Source organism: Peromyscus californicus, unplaced genomic scaffold, assembly GCF_007827085.1.
Source record: "Peromyscus californicus insignis strain IS unplaced genomic scaffold, ASM782708v3 Scaffold_7__1_contigs__length_154581171, whole genome shotgun sequence".
In the NCBI taxonomy this organism is placed as follows: Eukaryota; Metazoa; Chordata; class Mammalia; order Rodentia; family Cricetidae; genus Peromyscus; species Peromyscus californicus.
In genome coordinates, this window is record NW_026294595.1 from 63,605,652 (window position 1) to 63,626,853 (window position 21,202).

Sequence of the window (21,202 nt, forward strand, 5' to 3'; positions counted from 1 at the left end):
CAACAACAAAACAACAACAAAAACATGCTGGGTAGTGGTGGCCCATGCCTTTAATCCCAGCACTGGAGAGGCAGAGGCAGGAGGATCTCTGTGAGTTCGAGGCTAGCCTGGGCTACAGAGTGAGTTCCAGGAAAGGCTCCAAAGCTACAAAGAAACTCTGTTTCAAAAAACAAAAAACTAAAACAAACAAACAATAAAAACCAAAAGCAAACAAACAAACCAAAAAAACAAAAAAGCAAGAGATTACATGAATCTCAGAAGAGACGTAGAGACCTTAAACTTTGGACTTTTAAACAAGTTATAGACCATGAGGACTTTGGAAGTTAAATTAAATTCATTTTACATTATATTATGGCTACAAGCTTGGAGGCCAAGGAGTGGAACATGGTGGTTTGAATGAGTATCCGTCCCATAGATTCATTTGTTGAATGCTAATAGTGGAACTATTAGGAAGTATAGCCTTGTTGGAGGAAGTGTGTCACCACGGGGGTGGGCTTTGGGTTCTCGTATTCTTAACCTTACACCCAGTGTGGGAAACAGTAGCTTCTGCTGCCTGTGGATCAAGATGTGGAACTCTCAGATCCTTCTCCAGTACCATGTATGCCTACACCTCATCATGTCCCACCATGACAATAATGGACTAAACCTTTGGAACTGTAAGTTCACCCCAATTAAATGTTTTCTTTTATAAGAGTTGCCATGGTCATGGTATCTCTTCACAGCAAAAGAAACTCTAAGACCAAACAGTCTTTGTTACTTTTAAAAAACATTATGATATTTGTGTTACTTAGAATTATATTAGCTGATTCCCTACCCCTTGGAACTATCGGTGATAGTGGTCAGAGAAGAAGAAATAGTTTTCTTCCGCTACTGCCAATGTTCTGCTGGATGATATTGTACACATCCATATAGTATCAGCACTAAATGGACTCAATAGTTTTCAAATACTATTCATGAATTAGGAGGGAAATGCTGTAGGCATCATGGGGAGAATTATAAGGCAGGAAGGGGAGGTGGTACATTTGATCAAAATGTATTATATTTATTATTAAATTATCAAAATATAAGTTTAAATATATTTACTAGAAAAAATAATCTTTCTCCACCATTTTTACCTATAAAGAAATCTGTCTTATGGATAAAAAATGTAATATAAATAGCATTCCATTGAAAACAAAAGCAGAATTTTTGTTCATTTGTTTTTTTAGAGATAGGGTTTCTGTGTAGTTTTGGTGCCTGTCCTGGACCTTGCTTTGTAGACCAGGCTGGCCCAGAACTCACAGAGATCCGCCTGGCTCTGCCTCCTGAGTGCTGGGATTAAAGGTGTGAGCCACCACCACCTGGCAACAAAAGCAGGATTTAATCTATTGATATTTGAGGAATTATACCTGAAAAATCTGTTACCATAGTAATATTCCAAATCATCACAAAAAAATTTCCTCTGCATTGTTTTGCACTGTGTAGTCATCAAAGTGTGGTTATCAAAGACTTATTGAATGAGAGGCTAAATAAGTGAATGATTCAATGAATATTTCTGTATCCTACTTCAGAATTTTGTGAAATTCTGTGGAATGCCTAACAATGAAGCAGGAAAGCAGCATTTAACTTACTATATATCAGGGCCAATTTATTGAACTCAAATACTGAAAGATTATCTTGCACTGTACGTTTCATTGATATTTTTTTCTTTCACAGAACAGACAAACTGATGATATGTTCTTTTATTTTAAGATTTACACTCATGATTTTTGTAAATACCACAGAATTTGAATTCTAAATGACCTATCCAGACTATCCAACTTTGCCTAGAATGGAGTGTGTTTCTGCCCCTAGGTCTATTCCTTATATATTATAATGGTGCCCTTTTGCCCAATATAAAATGTACTTTGAGTAAATTTCTCACGAACATCACCTTCTTCTTTGTCTTTTCCTCCCCTCAGACTTGTCCCCTTTGTTATTGTAGACATTTCACTTTTACTTTTGTGTCACACATACATATACTTTAATTTAGCAATTTCAATAAAATATCTCAAGCCAAAATCAGAGAAAACATTTAGTATTCACCTTTCTGAGACAGAATGACTGCATTTAATTTGTTTTTCTACAATTGCATCCAATTTTTGACAAATTTCGTGTATTTGCTTTTCCTTGTAGTTGGAAATACTGTCCATTGTGTATATAGGATTCATTTTTAAATACACATTTCTGTTCATTGGCACCTGGGTTAGTTGTGCAACTGCCATCTTGTGAACGCTGCAGTCAGAATTGATGTATTCATAAATTCCTGACATTTTTCAATGTTGTCAGTGGGTTTGGTAGGGCTAAGTCATTCGGCTGATCGACTTGCACTTCACTAGAATCACCAAAATGATTTCTATACAGGCTTGGCTGGTTTTTGTTTCAAACAGCAGGGTGCAAGAGTTCCACTAGTTCCTATCTTCACCAGCATGTGTTATTTGTTCCTTAATGACTACATGCCAGACTATGATGGGTATTTTAATAAAGCAATTATAGCAATTGGGGATTGGAATATGATCAAATGAAGAACAAGTAAATTAGTTATGCATCCTCATTGGAATATTGAAACAGACACATCAAGTGTTCAGAGACATCACCAAATCATCTTTGTGTACTGGTGAAAGTAACAATAATATGTGAAATGGGACTCCAGATGTGAGTAGGAAAAAAATATATGGAAACATAATTTCCAGGCAACAAATTGATTATGTAATAAGAAAAGAAGAAGAAACATGGGTATGCTAGAGTTACATGATGAGTTGGGGGAAGAAGAGGGGGTATCAGCAAGGCTGGGTTATAAACTAAGAGGTAATCTCTAGATACGACCTTTGCAACTAGTGACCCCTCAGAAAAAAATGACCTCAACTCCTATAATATAACATGAATGTTAAAATGGTCTTTTAATAAAAACCTGGTACCAGATATTGAGGAGAAAGCTGAAAGATGAGAGAAGCAGAGCAAGCCAAGTAAGTTACCCCTTACCTCACCAACTCTTCAGCCAGAAAAGACTTTCTAGCAAAAAGGCCTTTAGCTGAAAGGAGTTCCTCAGTGGAAAAAGACTTTTGTTCTGGTCTCATCATGCCTTATATACCTTTCTTCACCCATCCATCACTTCCTGGGATTCAAGTTATGCGTGCTTCCCAAACAAAGGCATGAGTTCTCAAGTGCTGGGATTAAAGGCGTGTGATTCCCAAGTACTGAAATTAAAGGTATGTGCCACCACTGCCTGGTTTTGTTTCTCTCCTAGACTGAGTCAATCTCATATAGTCCAGGATGGCTTTGAACTAACAGAAATCCAATCAGATCTCTGCCTCCCAAGTGCCAGGATTAAAGGTCTGTGCCACCACTACCTGGCCTCTATGTTTAATCTAGTGGCTTGTTCTGTTCTCTGATCATTAAGAAAATTTTATTAGGGTACCCAATATATCACCACATAACCTCAAGGTGACGAACTAATTGTGTGAATGCATCCTATAGAATAACCTCAAGAAGATAGTGCTATACTTCTGACAAGCAAAATGATGTCATTGCGATAGACTTAAGTCACCTACATAGTTGTGACATACATTTGAATTTTGAATTAGCAACTAATTCACAGTGACAATGGGTGACAGTATCAAACACCACAGATTATCAGGAAAAACCAAACTATGAGTTCATAGTACTATCACTTTTTTGTGTGTTACTATAGCTATTATTAACTATTATAGATAACAAGTATGCATATGAACTAAGAAGAAAAATAATTCTTATAGATTTTATAGGAAATATAAACTAATACATGCTTTATAGAAATAGTATGGCAGCTCCTCAAGAATTAAAAACAGAATACCAAATGATCTAATAAGGCAATGTTGAGTATATGCCCAAAGGAAATGTGGCCACAATATTGAAAAATCATAAGTAAAAATGTTCCAGTCATATAGTTGGTAAGACAAGAAAATCATAACCAACATGAATGTGTGCATTCTCTTCAATTTTGAAATTGTTAATAAAATACCTGAATACCTAATATTATTTTAGTATATCCAACAACAATAACAAACGCATAGTGTGCATATTAGAAAATATATCCATCACTGAAAACATAGACTGGTGCTTAAATTCAGTGGTGCTCAATATATATTCACAAAATAATTCAACTGCAATTACAATTTTTGTTACTTACTAGTAGTCAATGAATGAACCAAAGAAAAATTTGAGCTTGAGATTCATGATACATGATCTTGACCATGTGAGTGGCTCCTGTTGCTTTGTTAGATACCTAGGAAATATCAAGTGATAAGCTTACACATTCACTATTATTTATTTCTGTATTTATTATTTGTGCCATGGAAGTAATCACGGCCTTGTGCTATACTATGTCACATTGCTACATCCTCACACCAATTTGAGTTTCAAATTTATATTCATGCTGCTTTTCAAAGATAAAGAAAAATGAATTTAAATATACAAACTTTAAATAACACTATGTTGCATTGTCCTTCCTTGGAAGATCTCTCTTCTCTTTTGGGAACTTACTAAGTAGCTAAACTCTCTGGTTATTTTCACTGTAGCACACATATCAAAAGTTTAAAAACTGGCATCCATATAAGAGAGAAAACAAGTAATGTTTGTCTTTTATGCATCTAATTGCCTCATTCAGGATGATTGCTTCTTGCTCCAACATTTTACTTGAAATTTGATGATTTCACTTTTCTTAACATTTGGACAATATTCTATTGTATAAATGTACCAAATTTACATTACCTTTTCAGTGCTTAGTGGATTTCTAGGTAGCTTCCAATAAATGGCTATTATGAATAGAAGCAGAGTTAGTCACCACAAAAACTGACTACATGTTTTATTATGTTTTTGTTTTTGTTTTATTTAGTTATTTTTAAGGGGTAACACAAAATTTGGACAAGTAGGAGAGTGGCAAGGATTTGGGAGGAGCTGGAGGAGAAGAAACATTGTAAAAGTATATTGTATCGGGCAGTGGTGGCACTTGCCTTTAATCCCAGCACTCAGGAGGCAGAGGCACGTGGATCTTTGTGAGTTTGTGGCCAGCCTGGTCTATGGAGCGAGATCCAGGAAAGGCACAAAGCTACACAGAGAAACCCTGTCTTGAAAAACCAAAAAAAAAAAAAAAAAGTACATTGTATAAAAAATTTGAAATACAAATTTTAAAAAAGAAACTTTAAATAAAGAAAAAACATTTCAGATTTACTTTAACTATAAAATAATTTCAAAGGAAAATACTATGAACAGTCAGTGTTATATAACACTATATGGAGTTGATGTTGGGGAATATAATTATAAGGTATTTTACTTTTGTTTATGTTTCATTTGTTTAACTCTGTGAAGCTGTGTTACTGTGCCTGTGTAAAACACCTGATGTCTAATAAAGAACTGAATGGTCAATAGTGAGTCAGGAGACATAATTGGTGGGGCTGGCAGGCAGAGAGTGATCTAGAAGGAGAAATCTAGGAAAAAGGAAGAAGTAGCCAGAGAAGGAGGAGGAATCCAGGGGACAGACATCCAGCTACATAGCCAGCCATGGAGTCAGGAGTAAGGTTTATAGAATTAAAGGAATGGGAAAAGTGCAGAGGCAAAATGTAGATAGGACAATTTAAGCTTAGAAAAGCTGGCTAGCAACAATAACAACAAGCTAAGCTAAGGCCAAGCATTCATAATTAATAATAAGTCTCTCTGCATGTGATGTGGGTGGTGGGTCCCTAAAGAACAAAAACAAACAAGTGGCTTATCTTTTCTTTTCATAGAAAATTCACATCTTCTTGTATTTTATTTTTAGATTATAATTATATCACATTCTCTGCCCCTTTCCTTCCTCCAGTCCCTCTCATATACCCCTTCTCATTTCTTTCAAATTCGTTTCCTCTTTTATCATCAATTTTACATAATATATGTATAGACATGTATATTCCAAAATACAGCCTGATCAATCATATAATGTTACTTGTTTGTATGTTTTCAGAGCTGATCACATGGTATTGGATAAGCAATTGGTGTGCTCTCATCTGGGAAAGACAGAAGACTATTTACTCTGCTTTTAGCATTCTATAGTTGCCCTTAGTTGTTCTGTAGAGTTACAGCTTCCTGGACTTTCCTTAGTCCACCTTAGCATGTCTATTGTTGTCCTTGTTCAGCAACATTTTAGTTAGTCAAATTGGTGAGATTTATGTGTATGGTGGGTAAATGATATAAAATCTTGCAAATGACTTTTAATCATTGGAAGAGACTTTTTCTTTAAGTTTATTTAAAATAAAAAAAAATGAATTTCTAAAGTCAATGTCTTAATTGCTGTTTATCTTTGTACAAAGGGCACAAATAAAATCAAAGCTTTACTGAGGTAATAAACAGAAAAACACATGTCTAAGATGCTTCATACCAATAGGTAGTGACATAAGTGTAAGGGAAAAAATGACTTAGAGTTATACCAGTATGTTTATAATATCCAGGATTTAATCACATTAATGCAAATTGTATCATTCAAAATTGTCAAATTAATACACAGTCTTCCATTATGGGGAAGGATGTCAACATGTAGGCTGGATGACAAATCATGGTTCTTAATCATAAGTTCTCTAAGCATAATCTTAACATTTCTGTAAATTAATTACAGATTCTCACAGTCATCTAATATTTTCTTCCATTGATTTTGTGAATGTGAGTTCATGTGTGTTTATATGGGGTCTTTGTGGATTTTATCAAAATTGCCCTTATGAATTAGTAGTTAAAAAGGGAAATCATTGATGGGGTACTCAATCAATGACTGGGAGGACCTCTGGATTGTGACATCTGGATGTAAATGGTTTTGAATTGAGAATCCCAGCCTATCAATGGTAGTCTAGCTAGACAATAAATTTAGGACTCTGTCCTCCCAGTTGCTGTAGATTTGTGATTAGTTTTTAATGAGTTATTGCTACTTGAAATTCTACATACCTTTCCTCGTTCAAATAGCTTCTAAAGGAACATGGACAGCTTTGTTTGTTTATTTATTATTTGTTTGTTTGTTTTGTTTGTTTATTTAGTCAGTTGAGATTAAAATCATCCTTGGTTCAAATAGTTCATAAAGGAACATGTACAGTTGTATTTATTTACTTATTTATTTATTTAGTTGGTTGAGATAAAATGTGCCTGTCCTTGGCAATATATTTTTTTTAATGAAAGACATGTTTAAGATGTCAAAATATTGTTGGATTTGTTGTGTCAAAAAGTATATTTTAATAACTCTAAGACAGTACATATGTTCAGATAAGTTAAAATGTCTTACCATATATAAAATGTAGTTACACTTAGGATTTGTCAGAAACCACTGACTTCAGCACTATGAATATATAGGCAGTTTGATTACAGCAAGAATTTTGTCTTTTAGTGGTCCTTTATCTCAATAAATATCAGTGCTGAAAAACTCTTTCAGTGGCCAAGTGTTTCCATCAGGAAGCCTTAGCTTCAATCCTTAGTACCAATTTCAGATATTTTCAATTCTAATATTTATTAATAATAACAAAAACAAATAATGACAGTATATATATATATGTTGTTAATTTAATTTGTGGTGCCTATTATGCCAAATTCATGAGTCATAAGAAAAAAGAGTTTTCTTCAATTAGAAATTAACATGGGAAAGGAGTTGTCCCAAGGGTAGAGAACATTCCTGGTTAAGTAGAATACTGTGTTATGACAAGAGAATATATTTTAGAAGGTGTTTGACCTCTGTTTCTAATAAGGAAAAATTCTTGAGCTTAGAAAAAAAATTCTTTATCATTTTACTATTGTATGTCAACAAATCAAGGTAAGAACTATAATTTACAAAATTCCAAACAGCATAGACTATATTTGACTGACAAAAAAATCATGTTCCTGTATTTTTATATTTTTAATATCAGCATTTAGATAAAATTGCAAAAAGTAATTAAAAATTGAATTATTTATTTTTGATTAAATTTCAAACATTACTTCAGCTTGGCTTTACCCTACTCTTCTATTATTGGATGATATATCATCCAATACATATACAATCAGCATATAGAATCCTTTTTAATATGAAAGACTAATACATTAAGGATCACAGTCATCAGCATCAACATAGTATGTGCTGAGGTATATTACATTATTACTTTCTGTTTCAGCATATGTTTAAATGTTTCAATGATATGACATCTGGGGAATATACATCATGAAATTCCTTCTATCTGCAATAGAGAATTAAAATGTTGAATGGTGATCATTGACATTGGCTTGACACCTATAATGGTCAGAACAGCTCCAGGTGGCAGAGTGTTAAAATCTATCAGCAGGAATTTGAAAATGTTATAGAATTATTGCATGTTGTCATTTGGTTCTACAGAATTTTTCATAGGAAACTCTTCAAACTTAAGGCAATTATACATTTATATATATACTTATAATACACATATCCATTTTGATATGTGTATTCACTTTTTTAGCTTATAATATAATTACGCATAAATGGACATAAAGACAAAAATTACATGCTCATCTCAATAGATGCAGAAGACTCTGTATCTTTTATTTTTATATTAATTTTAATTTCTAAAGTTCATAGTGAAACACAATACAATGTATTGTAAAGGTTTTAATAAATACCACAAGGTCTACATAAAAAATTATTGTTTCAAAGGTGATAACAGCTAATATTTATAAAGTATTTAAATAAGAAAAAATACCTATAGTTACTTGAAATTTTTACTGAATTTTTTTCTCAGCATAAAAATGAGAGTCTGAGGGTTTTCAGCTGTCACACTTGCACACACACAGACATGAGAGACAGAGAGACCGAGAGAAGAATGTTAAATGATTTGAGAAAGTTTGTTTTACCAATTTGTTTACATAACTTGCATACAGTAGTTGAGGAAATAGACTGTTGCACCACCAACAAATGCCACAGCTACTGTAGGCAAGTTATGTACACAAATTCCTAAAACAGACTTCCTCAAATCACTTAACATTCCTCTGTCTGTCTCTCTGTCTCTCTCTGTGTCTCTCTCATGATGGTGTATGTGCAGGTGTGTCTGCTGAAAACCTTCAGACTCTCATTTTTATGCTGAGAAAGAAATTCAGTAGAAGTTACAAGTAGGTATATATTCTTATTTAGATACTTTATAAACTGCAGGGTAAGTACTATTTGTAAAAAAACTGTAATTAATATATCTTTTGATTTGCATACAGTTTCAAAGAATTTGATAGACTAAGAAATATGAATTCTGATTACATAGATTTTACAACAAACTTCCAAAATTTTAAATGTCAAATAGAATTTCGTCAAATCTGGTGCTTAGTTTATCATGAATTTTGCAATAAATTGCATATATACAGGACTATTGGGATAAAAGGGTTTAGAAAACCACATTAAAACATTGAAGAAATTTTTTGCTAGATAATTTATAAGTGAATAAAGAATATTTAATTACAATAAAATTGATTTGTGATGATAACAGGAAACAATTTTGGAAGAAAATTTAGCAGCCAACTGAAAATAAAATCATTAATTCATAATTTGTCACTTTGAATATTTAGATAATAATTTAAAAGAGCATGTGTCATTGTGCCATTAACAAGAATATATATATATATAATGTATGCAGTACAGAGGTGAAAAAAACAGTAGCATTTACCTCAAAGGTATATTTAGTGACAAAGAATATATATCATGACACAGTCTGAGTTCATCAAGATATATATATCAACCTTTCTATATATTTGTAAGCAGAACTGAAAACCATGCAAATACATTTCTGAATGACACAGTAAAACCAAGGATAAGGAAGTGTACTTCTGATTGAATCATCCCCACAGATGAAACACACAGACATCAAGGAAGAGGACAATACTTCCTCAGAGACCCAGTTTCTCCTCCTTGGATTCTCTGACCTTCCCAACCTTCAGGGCTTTCTGTTTGGGACGTTCTCCATAATGTACTTAATTATCCTAATTGGAAATGGCTTCATAATTTTAATAACCAGGATTGATCCTGCACTACACAAACCCATGTATTTTTTCCTGTCAAATTTTTCTTTTCTGGAAATCTGCTATGTATCAGTCACTCTACCTAGGATTCTGTATAGCATTTGGACCCAGGACAGAAGTATTTCTCTTCTGGCCTGTGCCACACAAATGTGTTTCTTCCTAATGCTGGCAGCTACTGACAGTATTCTTCTGGCTGTGATGTCCTACGACCGCTATGTGGCCATCTGCAACCCTCTGCACTATCCTCTGGTCATGAACCCCACCAAGTGCACAAAGCTGGCAGTGGGCTCCTGGCTTGGTGGCATGCCATTCCAGCTAGGACAAACCTGTCAGATATTCTCTCTACATTTCTGTAACTCTAACCAGATAGATCACTTCTTCTGTGACATACCCCCTTTACTTAAGTTAGCCTGTGGAGACACTTCTGTTAATGAGCTGTATATCTATGTAGTGATGATCTTGCTTGCCGCAATCCCTTTTTTACTAATACTGACATCATACAGCAAAATCATTGCCACCATCCTGAGGTTGCCAACTGCTGAAGGACGAGCAAAAGCCTTCTCCACATGTTCTTCCCATCTGGTGGTAGTGGTTTTGTTTTTTGGCTCTGCATCTATTACTTACTTAATGCCAAAGTCAACACATTCTGCAATAAGTGACAAACTCCTCTCCCTTTTTTACACTATTCTAACTCCCATGTTCAATCCCATGATATATAGCCTTAGGAACAAGGATGTGATTGTAGCTCTGAGAAGATTATTGCTTAGAACATAGTGCAATGGACTATGTACACTGATTGTATTGCAACCACAGTTCTTACATAGACTGTTACATCCGTATTTGCCCTTTTAGATGTTAATTGCTATTATGATCTCTATGTTACTTTTGAAAGGTAGTATAGCATTATTTTGCATAGAAATACACTAACCAAATTGTTATTTTGTCGATGTTGTATGTCTAATGAAACATTTAATTAAATTTGTTCTTTGACGTTTTTCTACTTGTATGTAAAATTCCCTGTTCCTCTCAAAACTCAATTCCTCCATCCAAATCTTTCCCACATGTACTTCTTTCTGTTGTCTTTCATGACCCATGGGCTTAACTGAGGTCCTCCATGCTACCACACGTTTGAATGTAATATGTATAATCAACTGAAGGCTTTGACCCCTGCTCTCACTGAATTTGTTAGTAGGTAGGATTTCTGTTGGCAAAATAATTTTCCTCCTTATTTTCTTAACTTATTTTTGATAGGGCTAGTTTCATTCAGGCCCAATAAAGGGAAAAGCAGCAGCCATGTGTTCAAAATGCCATTGGCTTTGTCATGCCCAGGTGCTGGCGTTTTGTAGCCATCCGCCCAATCCTGTTACTCTTCCGTTAATTTGGTGTCCCCTTTTTTAATATTCTTTGAACTTTAGATGGTTATATAGATGTCTTCTATAGGACTTAGTAATCAATTATTAATTTTTGTCTACAGTTTAACCAGCCATGTATATGTGCATTCACCATGAATAAAATGTAATGTATATCACAAAATCCATATGAAAATAATAAACTGAATCAGTCTCTTTTCATGTGACATATTTATACGTCTAAATTACTTACTTTAATATTGTCCCTAATCTTCATGTTTATTTCCTGCTATATTTTTTTTGCTTGGTATCACATTATACCTAACATTTATATTATTAAGTACAACAAATATTTTTTAAAGCATAGATTAATTTAATTGATAAAGCAATGAAACTTACTGTTTTCAATCAGAATTTTGGTAAACTTAGAGGTTATGAGGCAATGAACCTTGAAAGGAACATTGAGCCTACTATGTATCTCAGTAAGATTGCTGAACTCACATAACAAAGTAAACTTATTTGAACTTATTTTCAAAACCTCAGATGACTGATAATATATTCATTTAATTCTACATTTATACCATAAATGATTGGGATTATTATAAAATTTGATTTATAAGGGTTCTGATGATCTGTATTTAGAATACATTATGTTTCTTCACATTCCTACACCATACAATGATTTTATATATATATATCTTATATATATATATATATATACAAATGATTTTAGCATGTGCTACCAGTTTATAAAAGATATTTTCATGCAAGTACATAATATATTTTGAGTAGACTTCCTCCTACCTTTCCTGTCTTCTTGGCCTCTCTCTCTCTCTCTCTCTCTGTCTCTCTGTCTCTCTCCATTGCACATACACACACACACTCACTCATATATATATACCAATATAGTAAAATATATTTTATTTATATAATTATATAATTATATTTATATATACCAATATAAATAAAATATAGAATCCACAAATGAGGGGCTGGAGAGATATCTTAGAAGTTAAGAGCACTGGCTGTTCTTCCAGAGGTAGGTCCTGAGTTCAATTCCCAGCAACCACATGGTGGCTCTCAACCATCTATAATAAGATCTGGTGCCCTCTTCTGGCATGCAGCCAGATACGCAGGCAGACACTATATAATAAATAAAAATTAAATAAATAAATAAATAAACAAACAAACAAATACATCTTTAAAAAAAGGATCCAAAAATTATAGAAAACAAGACATAAGTGATCTTTCAAAAAACAGAAATAAAGTCAAATATTTCTGTGAAAGAATCAATTAACTTATTATAATTTTTTTCAATTGTATATATTTTTCTCTAAAGGACTTAATTTGGTTTTTTTTCATGGTTTCCATAACATCTGTTGGGTGTACATATTTTCTTTAGTAATTCCATTTTCAAATGATACTTAGTTTGGTTCTCAAACTTACCTATTAAGAACAGTACTACAATGAACATTGATATGCCAGTACGTCATTGATCTGTTAATACAGAAGCATTTGAACATTACCCTAAAGTGCTGTAGCTTGGCCATGTGGTTGATTTACTTTAGTTTGGAAAAAAAAAAAAAATTTAATGTTCCTTTCCACAGAACCTAGACTGTTTTGCATTCTACAAAATTATAAAAAGGTTCTCTAATTTTTCTCTTGTTCTCATCAGTTTTGGGTGTTTCTTTCTTTTAGTCTGATTTTCTATTTATGTGTATTTATGTATACCTGTGTGAGTTAAAGTCCAAAACAGGAGAACAGGGGCCACAGGAAGTCAGAAAAGGGTGTTAGATACTTTGGATTTTTAATTGTTCCTAGTTGTTAAGCTACCATTCCAGTCCTATTGCTTGTTTTCCTAATGATTAAAATTCACAGTGTGTCAAGATACAATCTCAGTGTGGCTTTGATCCATGTTTCCTTGATGGCTAATGAAGCTGAACATTTTACTCTGTGTGTAGTGGGCATCTGTATTTGATCTTTCGTAAACTGTCTGTTTCAATAGCCTGTTTATATTTTGGATAATTTAAAATATTTTCTGTTTTAGGTTTTTAAGTCTATATATTCTAGATATTAATTCTATGCCAGATCTATGGCTAACAAAGATATTTTATATTCTGTAAATGTTTCTTCAGCAGATTGTTTCATTTGCTGTAGAGACACTTTTTCATTTAATGAAATCATTTTTTTTGTCATTTTTACTAGTGTCCTAGTGAGGAAGTTATGCCACTTTCTTGGTCTGATGTACCATATAAGTTCTTGGGCATCATTCTTAGGCCTGGTTTTTTGATAGGAGTTTAGCACCCCCATGGGCCATATAATCTCAGTTCGTCCAAATAAACTCATAGGGTGACACCCATTATATGCCCAAGACCAAGTCATTTAAGAATCTTTGCTGAATGTGTGGTTCCAGACAGATGATGTCATTTACATAAACACCCAGGCATACAATCAACTTGCTTCCTAAATAGAGTCAAACCTGCCTTTAAAATGGAGTTCCTCAGGGCAAAGCAAATTCTAGGGAACCACTGCTTTCCACAAAATGAAGCAAGAGTGTATATTAACAGAATGATATCAATAGTTTTATATTCCCATCTTGTATTAATGATAGTGTTCAAAAACAAGTAACATTAAAACAAAATATAGTAAACTTATGTAAAGTAAACAAAGAAAATTTATCACAATCATGTGTAATCTACACAGATTAGCAACCAAAAAAAAGTCTTATAGGAGCAGTGACACCATTACTGAGATGAAAATTTAGCTTTCCAGGGAAGGAATAAATCTTTGTAAAGGGCTTTTTAAATACCGTAAATTAAATTTCATTTTAAATATTCTTACAATGTAAGAGGTTGTTTTTCTTCTCTAATACTGTACTATATGTGCTTTAATATTGACTTGCCAGGTAAGAAAATCCCAGTTCACAATAGCAGCGCGATTCCTATGAGGACACCAATTGACTCCAAATTAAATGTCAGGCTTGCTTCACAGGAGAGAATTCATGTCTCTTACTATAAATCTAGTCAAACCCCATGGCTAGGGAAGTCATAGGCCCTGGATAGGGATCTTCTTGACGTTAATTTTCTAAGTGATCATGTTGTTACCTGCCTTCCAAATGCTATGTCTGTGCTGCTCCCAAATTCGCTCAGAGTAACTTATCTTTTACAGTTTGTGGTGATTAATGCAGAGAATTATCACTGGATAAAATACTAAGAATCAGTGACTAAATGCTCAATTGTAGATGGGACATCTAAAATCAACCTCCTTCACCCCAGTGTTCAGGGGACATCTTGAAAGACTGGATATAAATATGTAAGCCATAAGATAGAGAAGTGTGGTAGTTTGAATTTAATTGGCCCCCATAATTTCATAGGGAGTAGCACTACTAGGAGGTGTGGCTTTATTGGAGTGGGTATGACCTTGTTGGAGGAAGTGTATCACTCTGGGGGAAGGCTTTGAGGTTTCCTTTGCTCAGGAAACCACCCAATGTGTCAGCCAACTTCCTGTTGCCTGCACAATGTGGGACTCTCAGGTACTCCTCCAGCACCACATCTGCCTGCATGCTGCCATGTTCTCCACCATGATGATAATGGACTGAACTTCTGAAACTGTAAACTGCAACCTAAAGACATTGTTGCTGAATGTGATTTGATGAACTGTGGGGATCGAGAGGTTTCAGAGGAGAAGAATTATAGTAAGTAGACTGGTCTTGTGATTTTTTGGTGAAGAAACTGGCTGACTTTTGCGCTTATCTGAAGAGTCTGTCTGAAGCTAACTAAAGTGAAGAGTTTTGGACTAACTTTGTTAGCAGAGGAAATTTCAAAACAGTCTAGTATAGACTCTTCCATGTGGTTTTTAGTGGTAACTCTACTGAAGATTTATAATGAAAGGTAGCAAGCTGGGCAGTGTAAATTACAAAATGTAAATTTTGAGGAGGAAAAAGAGTACCAGGAAGTGGAAAGGAGCTGAGTCCTGTGTTTAAGGAGGTAAACAGATAAAGAAATGAAATATCTCTGTAGGTTTCCCCATCATGATCTTGATGGCCCTTGCTCATAGAATCCCTCTTCTCACTCTTTGACTAGACTCCTGGAGCTCTCCTGGTGCTTGGCTGTGGATCTCTGCATCTACTTCCATCAGTTACTGGATGAAGGCTCTATGATGACAATTAGGGTACTCACTGATCTATCTACTGGGGTAAGTCAGTTCAGGCACCTATAGAGACAACCAAACCAAACTAGTGGGAACTCAGGAACTTTAGACCAACAGCTGTGGAGTCTCCACAGAACTGGACTAGGCCCTCTGCCTAATCGAGACAGTTGTGTAGCTTGATCTGCTTAAGGGGCTCCTTGGCAGTAGGATCAGGATCCATTCTTGGTACATAAGGTGGCTTTTTGGAGCCCACCACCTATGGTGGGATACCTGGTACAGCCTTGATGCAGGGGAAGGGGCTTAGAACTGCCTCTACTGAATATACCAGGCTCTGCAGGTTCCTCATGGGAGACCTTGCCTTGTTGGAGGAGGAAATTAGAGGTGGGTTTGGGAGGCAGGTGCAAAGGGCAGGAGGAGGGATGAGAGGGTGAATCTGTAATTGGTATGTAAATTGAATAAAAAATTCCTTAATTAAAAAAAAAAGAAATGGAATATAGGGAATGATGACCAGGGCCAGGTCCCACCCAGCTACATTTCCAGCTTGGGAAAAGGAACTAAAGAAAAGCTTAGAACTGGTTTTGGTGGGGAACATCTTTAATCCCAGCACAGAAGGCAGAAGGGGTAGGATCTCTAAGCTTGAAGCCAGCTTGATCTGCAGAGCAAGTTTCAGGACAGTCAAGCTTAGGCAACGAAGGACAGAAATCTGGTAACGATATAATTGCACAAGGGGGCCATGTTCCAGCCCCAGTAAGCAGCAGAACTTGGCAGCAGAATCTCAGCCATATGGTTCTGGCTTTAGAGTTAAGGATACAAGAAACGAGTTATGAAATTTACTTCCACACCTAAAGAGAGCTGCCGAGGCCAGGCATGTGTCAAGGGTAGCCCTGAGTGGATGCCTAGTAAAGAGGCCATTGTAAGAAGCTTTGATGTTGAAGCCTGGGTTGCTTTGGAGAACCCAAGATGTTAGAGATGCCAGAGTCATGGGATACCTGCTGAGGAAAGCTGCTAACAGAAAGTGGAGTCAGCCCAAAAGAAAAAAGTGTGTTGCGGTCAAAAAAGCTGAATAGAGTTAGAGATCTAGAGAGTGTTTTAACATCAGACATGGAGATGTAGAATTTGGTGTTTGTCCAGCTGGTTTTTTATCTTGCTTTGGTACAGTATTTCCTTGCTGTGCTCCCTTCCCTGCATTTTGGAATGGTAATGTATGCCCTGTGCCATTATATGTTGAAAATATGAGATCTGCTTTTGTATTTTAATTTTTATAAAAGATTACAGTTAAGAGATTGCTTGATTCTCAGGAGAAACTTTGAACTTTGAAACATTGTTGAGACTGTGATAGACTATGGGGAGTTTTGAAGTTGGACTAAATGCATTTTTCATTATGATATAGCTTCAAGCTTTGGGGCCCAGGGATTTGAATGTGGCAGTTTGAATGTAATTGGCCCCCAAATCTCAGGAGGTGTGGCTTTGTTGGAGTGGGTGTGGCTTTAGTGGAGGAAGTGTGTCACTGTGGGGAAGGCTTTGAGGTTTTCTATGCTCAGGATACTGCCCAATGTCTCAATCAACTTTCTGTTACCTGTATAGGACTCTCAGCTACTCCTCTTGCACCATATCTGCCTGTATACTATCACGCTCCTTGCCTTGATGATAATGGACAGAACCTGTAGCAGGAATCTTAGAGAGTCTTATTAATAAAATCAAACCCGGGACCAGTTATTGGAGTGAAATGCTGGATGGTCAGAGAGACAGAACAAGCCACAGCTAACCTCACCTGGCCAACTTCTCAGCTGGTCTTGTTTTCTCAGACTGGAAGCCTCTCTGTCCTCATATCCAAATGGCTCTCAGCTGAACTGTGCTGCTAGAAGCCTGAAAGCTTAACCAGGCAAATGCTTCTAGTTTCTGGTCCTGACGCCTTATATACTTTTCTGCTTTCTACCACCACTCCCTGGGATTAAAGACAGGTGTCAACATGCCTGGTCGTTTCCAATGTGGCCTTGAACTCACAGAGATCCAGAGGGATTTCTACCTCTGGAGTGCTAGGATTAAAGGTGTGAGTGCCACCATTTTCTAGCCTTTGTATCTAGTGGCTATTCTGTCTCTGATAAGTTTATTAGGGTATAAAATATTTTTGGGAACACAATACCACCACAAGAACCTCTGAAATGTAAACCACCACTTCAATTAAATGTTTTCCTTTATAAGCATTGCTGTGGTTGCTTCATAGCAACAAAAACCCTAAGACAAGAGGTGCTGAAGTGCTATTTTTTCCACATCACGTTACTATTGCATGTAGAAACTCAGAGCAGCTATGGGTGTCTGTACAAGCTCAAGGTAGTGCAATTCTAGAACTGATTTGGGTAAGAACCATAAGGTCCCACTCCAGGTGAAGATATATGGGCAGTCCACAGTTTTTGCAGCAGGGATAATCACACTTCTTTGGGGACATGGTCACGGTCACTGGTAGGTTGATCATACCTCAGTGGATATCTACAAACCACAGCAATAATTTAGCTCAGTGAGTAATAGAAATGAAAAAAATAAGTGACATGGAGTTGAGATGGAGATGTGCAAGGGTTAGGAATTTTGGGATTGTATTTTCCTGTGTTCTGGCCGGCCAGCAGTTGGGACAAATCTCTTCCACTTGCATCCCCCAAGTAAACACACAGAGGCTTATGTTAATTAGAACTTGAATTAGAATCTTTAAGTAAATATCTTAACAGTTATTTATCTTTGGTTTGATGATCTGTGTAAATCATATACTCATTTAGGCTACATCTTGATGAAGGCAGTTGTGTACTGAAGCAAAGCTTCACCTTTTTAGAGGAAGTCAGACATGATGAACTCCAATGAAAATAAATTCTATCATGTTATTCATTACTAAATTTGAAAGACAAAACTGTAGTGACTTCCCACCTCATCACAGTTGGAATTTCTCTAATAAAATGAGAGAAACAAGTAGCAACAACAAAATGTAGCCATATATTCTGGTGTATATGTGGTTAGAGAGAACATTTATACAGAATTGTTGAGAATAAAATGTGTTGTCATTATGGAACACAATCTGGAGGATCTTAATAAGGCTGAAAACAGAACTACCATAAAATCCCCAATAATTCTTTTGGGTCTATGCCTAATTGTTCTAAATAAACATACCATAGAGATTCCCAACCATCCATAATTCATAATTGCCAAGTTATAGAATTAGCCTCAGTGCTCATCAATGTGCACCTGGGCAAAGAAAAAAAATATAGCATAAAAATGATATTCATTGTCTGCTTTGTGGATTTTGAATTTTTATAGGTAGATAAGAGATACACACACATACACACACATAAAGTATGAGAATGTTTCACATACCACATATCCAGATGGAAGTAAAGAGGAAGTAGAGTTTATAGAGGTAGATATGTTCAAAATACTCTATAGACATGAAGGAAATTAACTTATGAAACTCAACACTCTGTGCAAGGTATATAAACTGAAAGATATTTAAGGTGAATTTATGGAATAAATAATACAGAGATCACAGTTTTATTGTGGGCAGTACTAAATTCATTTCCATTGATCCAAAGTTAAAAAAAAATTGATCATGAATCAAAGACAATGCACTTTTATATTTCACCCTTTAGATTTTCAGTTACAAATAGCTTTTTTAGTTATGTAGCTTGATCTGTTTAAGGGGCCCTCTGGCAGTGGGATCAGGATCCACCCTTAGGGCATGAGTGTGCTTTTTGGAGCCCACTACCTATTAGGTGGGACACCTTACACAACCTTGGTCCAGGGAGATGGGGTTGGACCTGCCTCAACTGAATGTATCAGGCTCTGCTGACTCCCCATGGGAGACCTTGCCTTGGAGGAGGTGGGAATGGGGATATGGATGGGGGGAAAGCTGGGGGCTGGGAGGAGGGGATATGTGGTTGGCATGTAAAATGAATAGAAAATTTCTTAATAAAAAGAAAAAGAAAAAATGGCTTTTTAAAAAACTTTTGTATATGTGTGTTTGTACGTACATACATGTTTGCATGCATGTGAGCACTTATGTTGGTGTGCCTTTATGTTGGTGTAACTGTATTGACTTTTGGGTGTTTTTTGCAATCATTCACCACTTTATTTGTTGAGGTGAGATACATCACTATACCTGGAGCTATTTGATTCAGCTTGTCTAGCAAACCAGCCTGCTTCCAGGATGCATTTTCTTCAACTCACCAGCACTTGGGTCACAGGCATCCTGCCACATCAACTGAAGCTTATTGACATGAGTACAGTTCTGGCTGTCATACTTATGGGGTAAAACATATTTCCAATGGACACTGATCCCAGTCTTTAGAATTCATCCTTAAACATTATTACATTAAAAGAAAGGTAATATATAAGCAGAAATAATACAGATACAAGAGGGAGGATATTCTAACATCATTCATTTGTGTGTAGTGATAATTTTGGTAATAGTGAGATATTATGTTTTTATGTAATGTTCTGGAAATTTTCAGAAAAACACTCTGAAATACCCTCTTCTGTATTTGAGATCAAGAAATAGTTGTTCTTACTAAATTTACTGACCCTTCAATTGGAGATTCTAGTTCCTACATACTTAAATAATAAAATGATGAACAATTAGCAAGGAATAATTATAACTAATGATAAGATTAGTAGCATATAGAGAAAATAGAACTGAAACAAAAGTATTGGTTTCAAAAAGATAATGAAAAAATCATGGTACTACGTAATTGGCTGCTCTCCTCTGGCGATAACATGATCATCACTTGAAGTCTTTGGGTAGAGAAAACAGCTTGCTCACCACTGGAACTAGTGGAACAGAAAAACTAATATATAGTTAGGAATTTATATGGAACTAGTGACCCTTCTAGAAGGATGGATTAGAAGGTCATAAGAATCTCTTACGGGATTGCAACATTACTCCTTACTGCCTTCTTACATATTGCTAGAATGTATAGGAAATTCAAAGGTAACTGAAGGGGACTTTTTGATTAAGTCTCCTTGATGTCATCCTGCATGATGAGGTGGTACTTCACAGTGGTGCAGCCGTTTTGGGGTCATTCATACTCTTATGTCATTTCTTACTTGTGTACTGTAAGTAAAACCAAAAAAAAGGTCATTGTTTGGAAGATTACTAAAAGTTTTGTGCAGGAATGTACATAAAATATATAGTCATAATACATCAGAAAAAAGTGTTTGTGTAATGCATGAAGATTGTTTGTGATTTCTAGAACCAGAGAGTAATACTGTGAAAACAACAGTAAATAACATAAAAGTATCTAGATAATTTGATAATAGAAGAATACAAATGTGACTAATTTGAGTTTCTCAGAAACTCATTATAGTCTCCCGAATTAAGTTGATGCACAAGAGAAATGTTCCCCAGGGTTTTGACTGTCCTTATTTAATAACAATCCACATCTGAAACGAAAATAATTAGAGTAGAATGAATGTGGCTGCCTAAAGGAAACAGGAGCATATAAAACACAAAAGCTAAAATTCTTGTTTGGTTTCATAAACGATTTCAGGTGAATGTGTAGAGGTAAGCTGGAGTTCTTTTCTTACACCATTTATGAAGGATAGCTCTGACCTTCAAGGTCAAGATGCTCTTAAAACACCACAGAGAAGTCCGTGATCTTATTTTGAAAATGATCTACCCATTAAGTATGTCTCACTTACTTCTGTTCTCCTTGCTA

The 21,202-nt window shown here is 35.4% G+C and overlaps 1 protein-coding gene across 1 annotated transcript; it reads left to right on the forward strand.

Moving 5' to 3' along the window:
* Positions 1 to 9,840: 9,840 nt before the first annotated feature.
* On the forward strand, positions 9,841 to 10,785 carry LOC128101933 (olfactory receptor 10AG1-like). The gene has a single exon (XM_052725394.1). It carries the CDS (start codon positions 9,841 to 9,843, stop codon positions 10,783 to 10,785), a length of 945 nt encoding a protein of 314 aa, XP_052581354.1.
* The last annotated feature ends 10,417 nt before the right edge of the window (positions 10,786 to 21,202 follow it).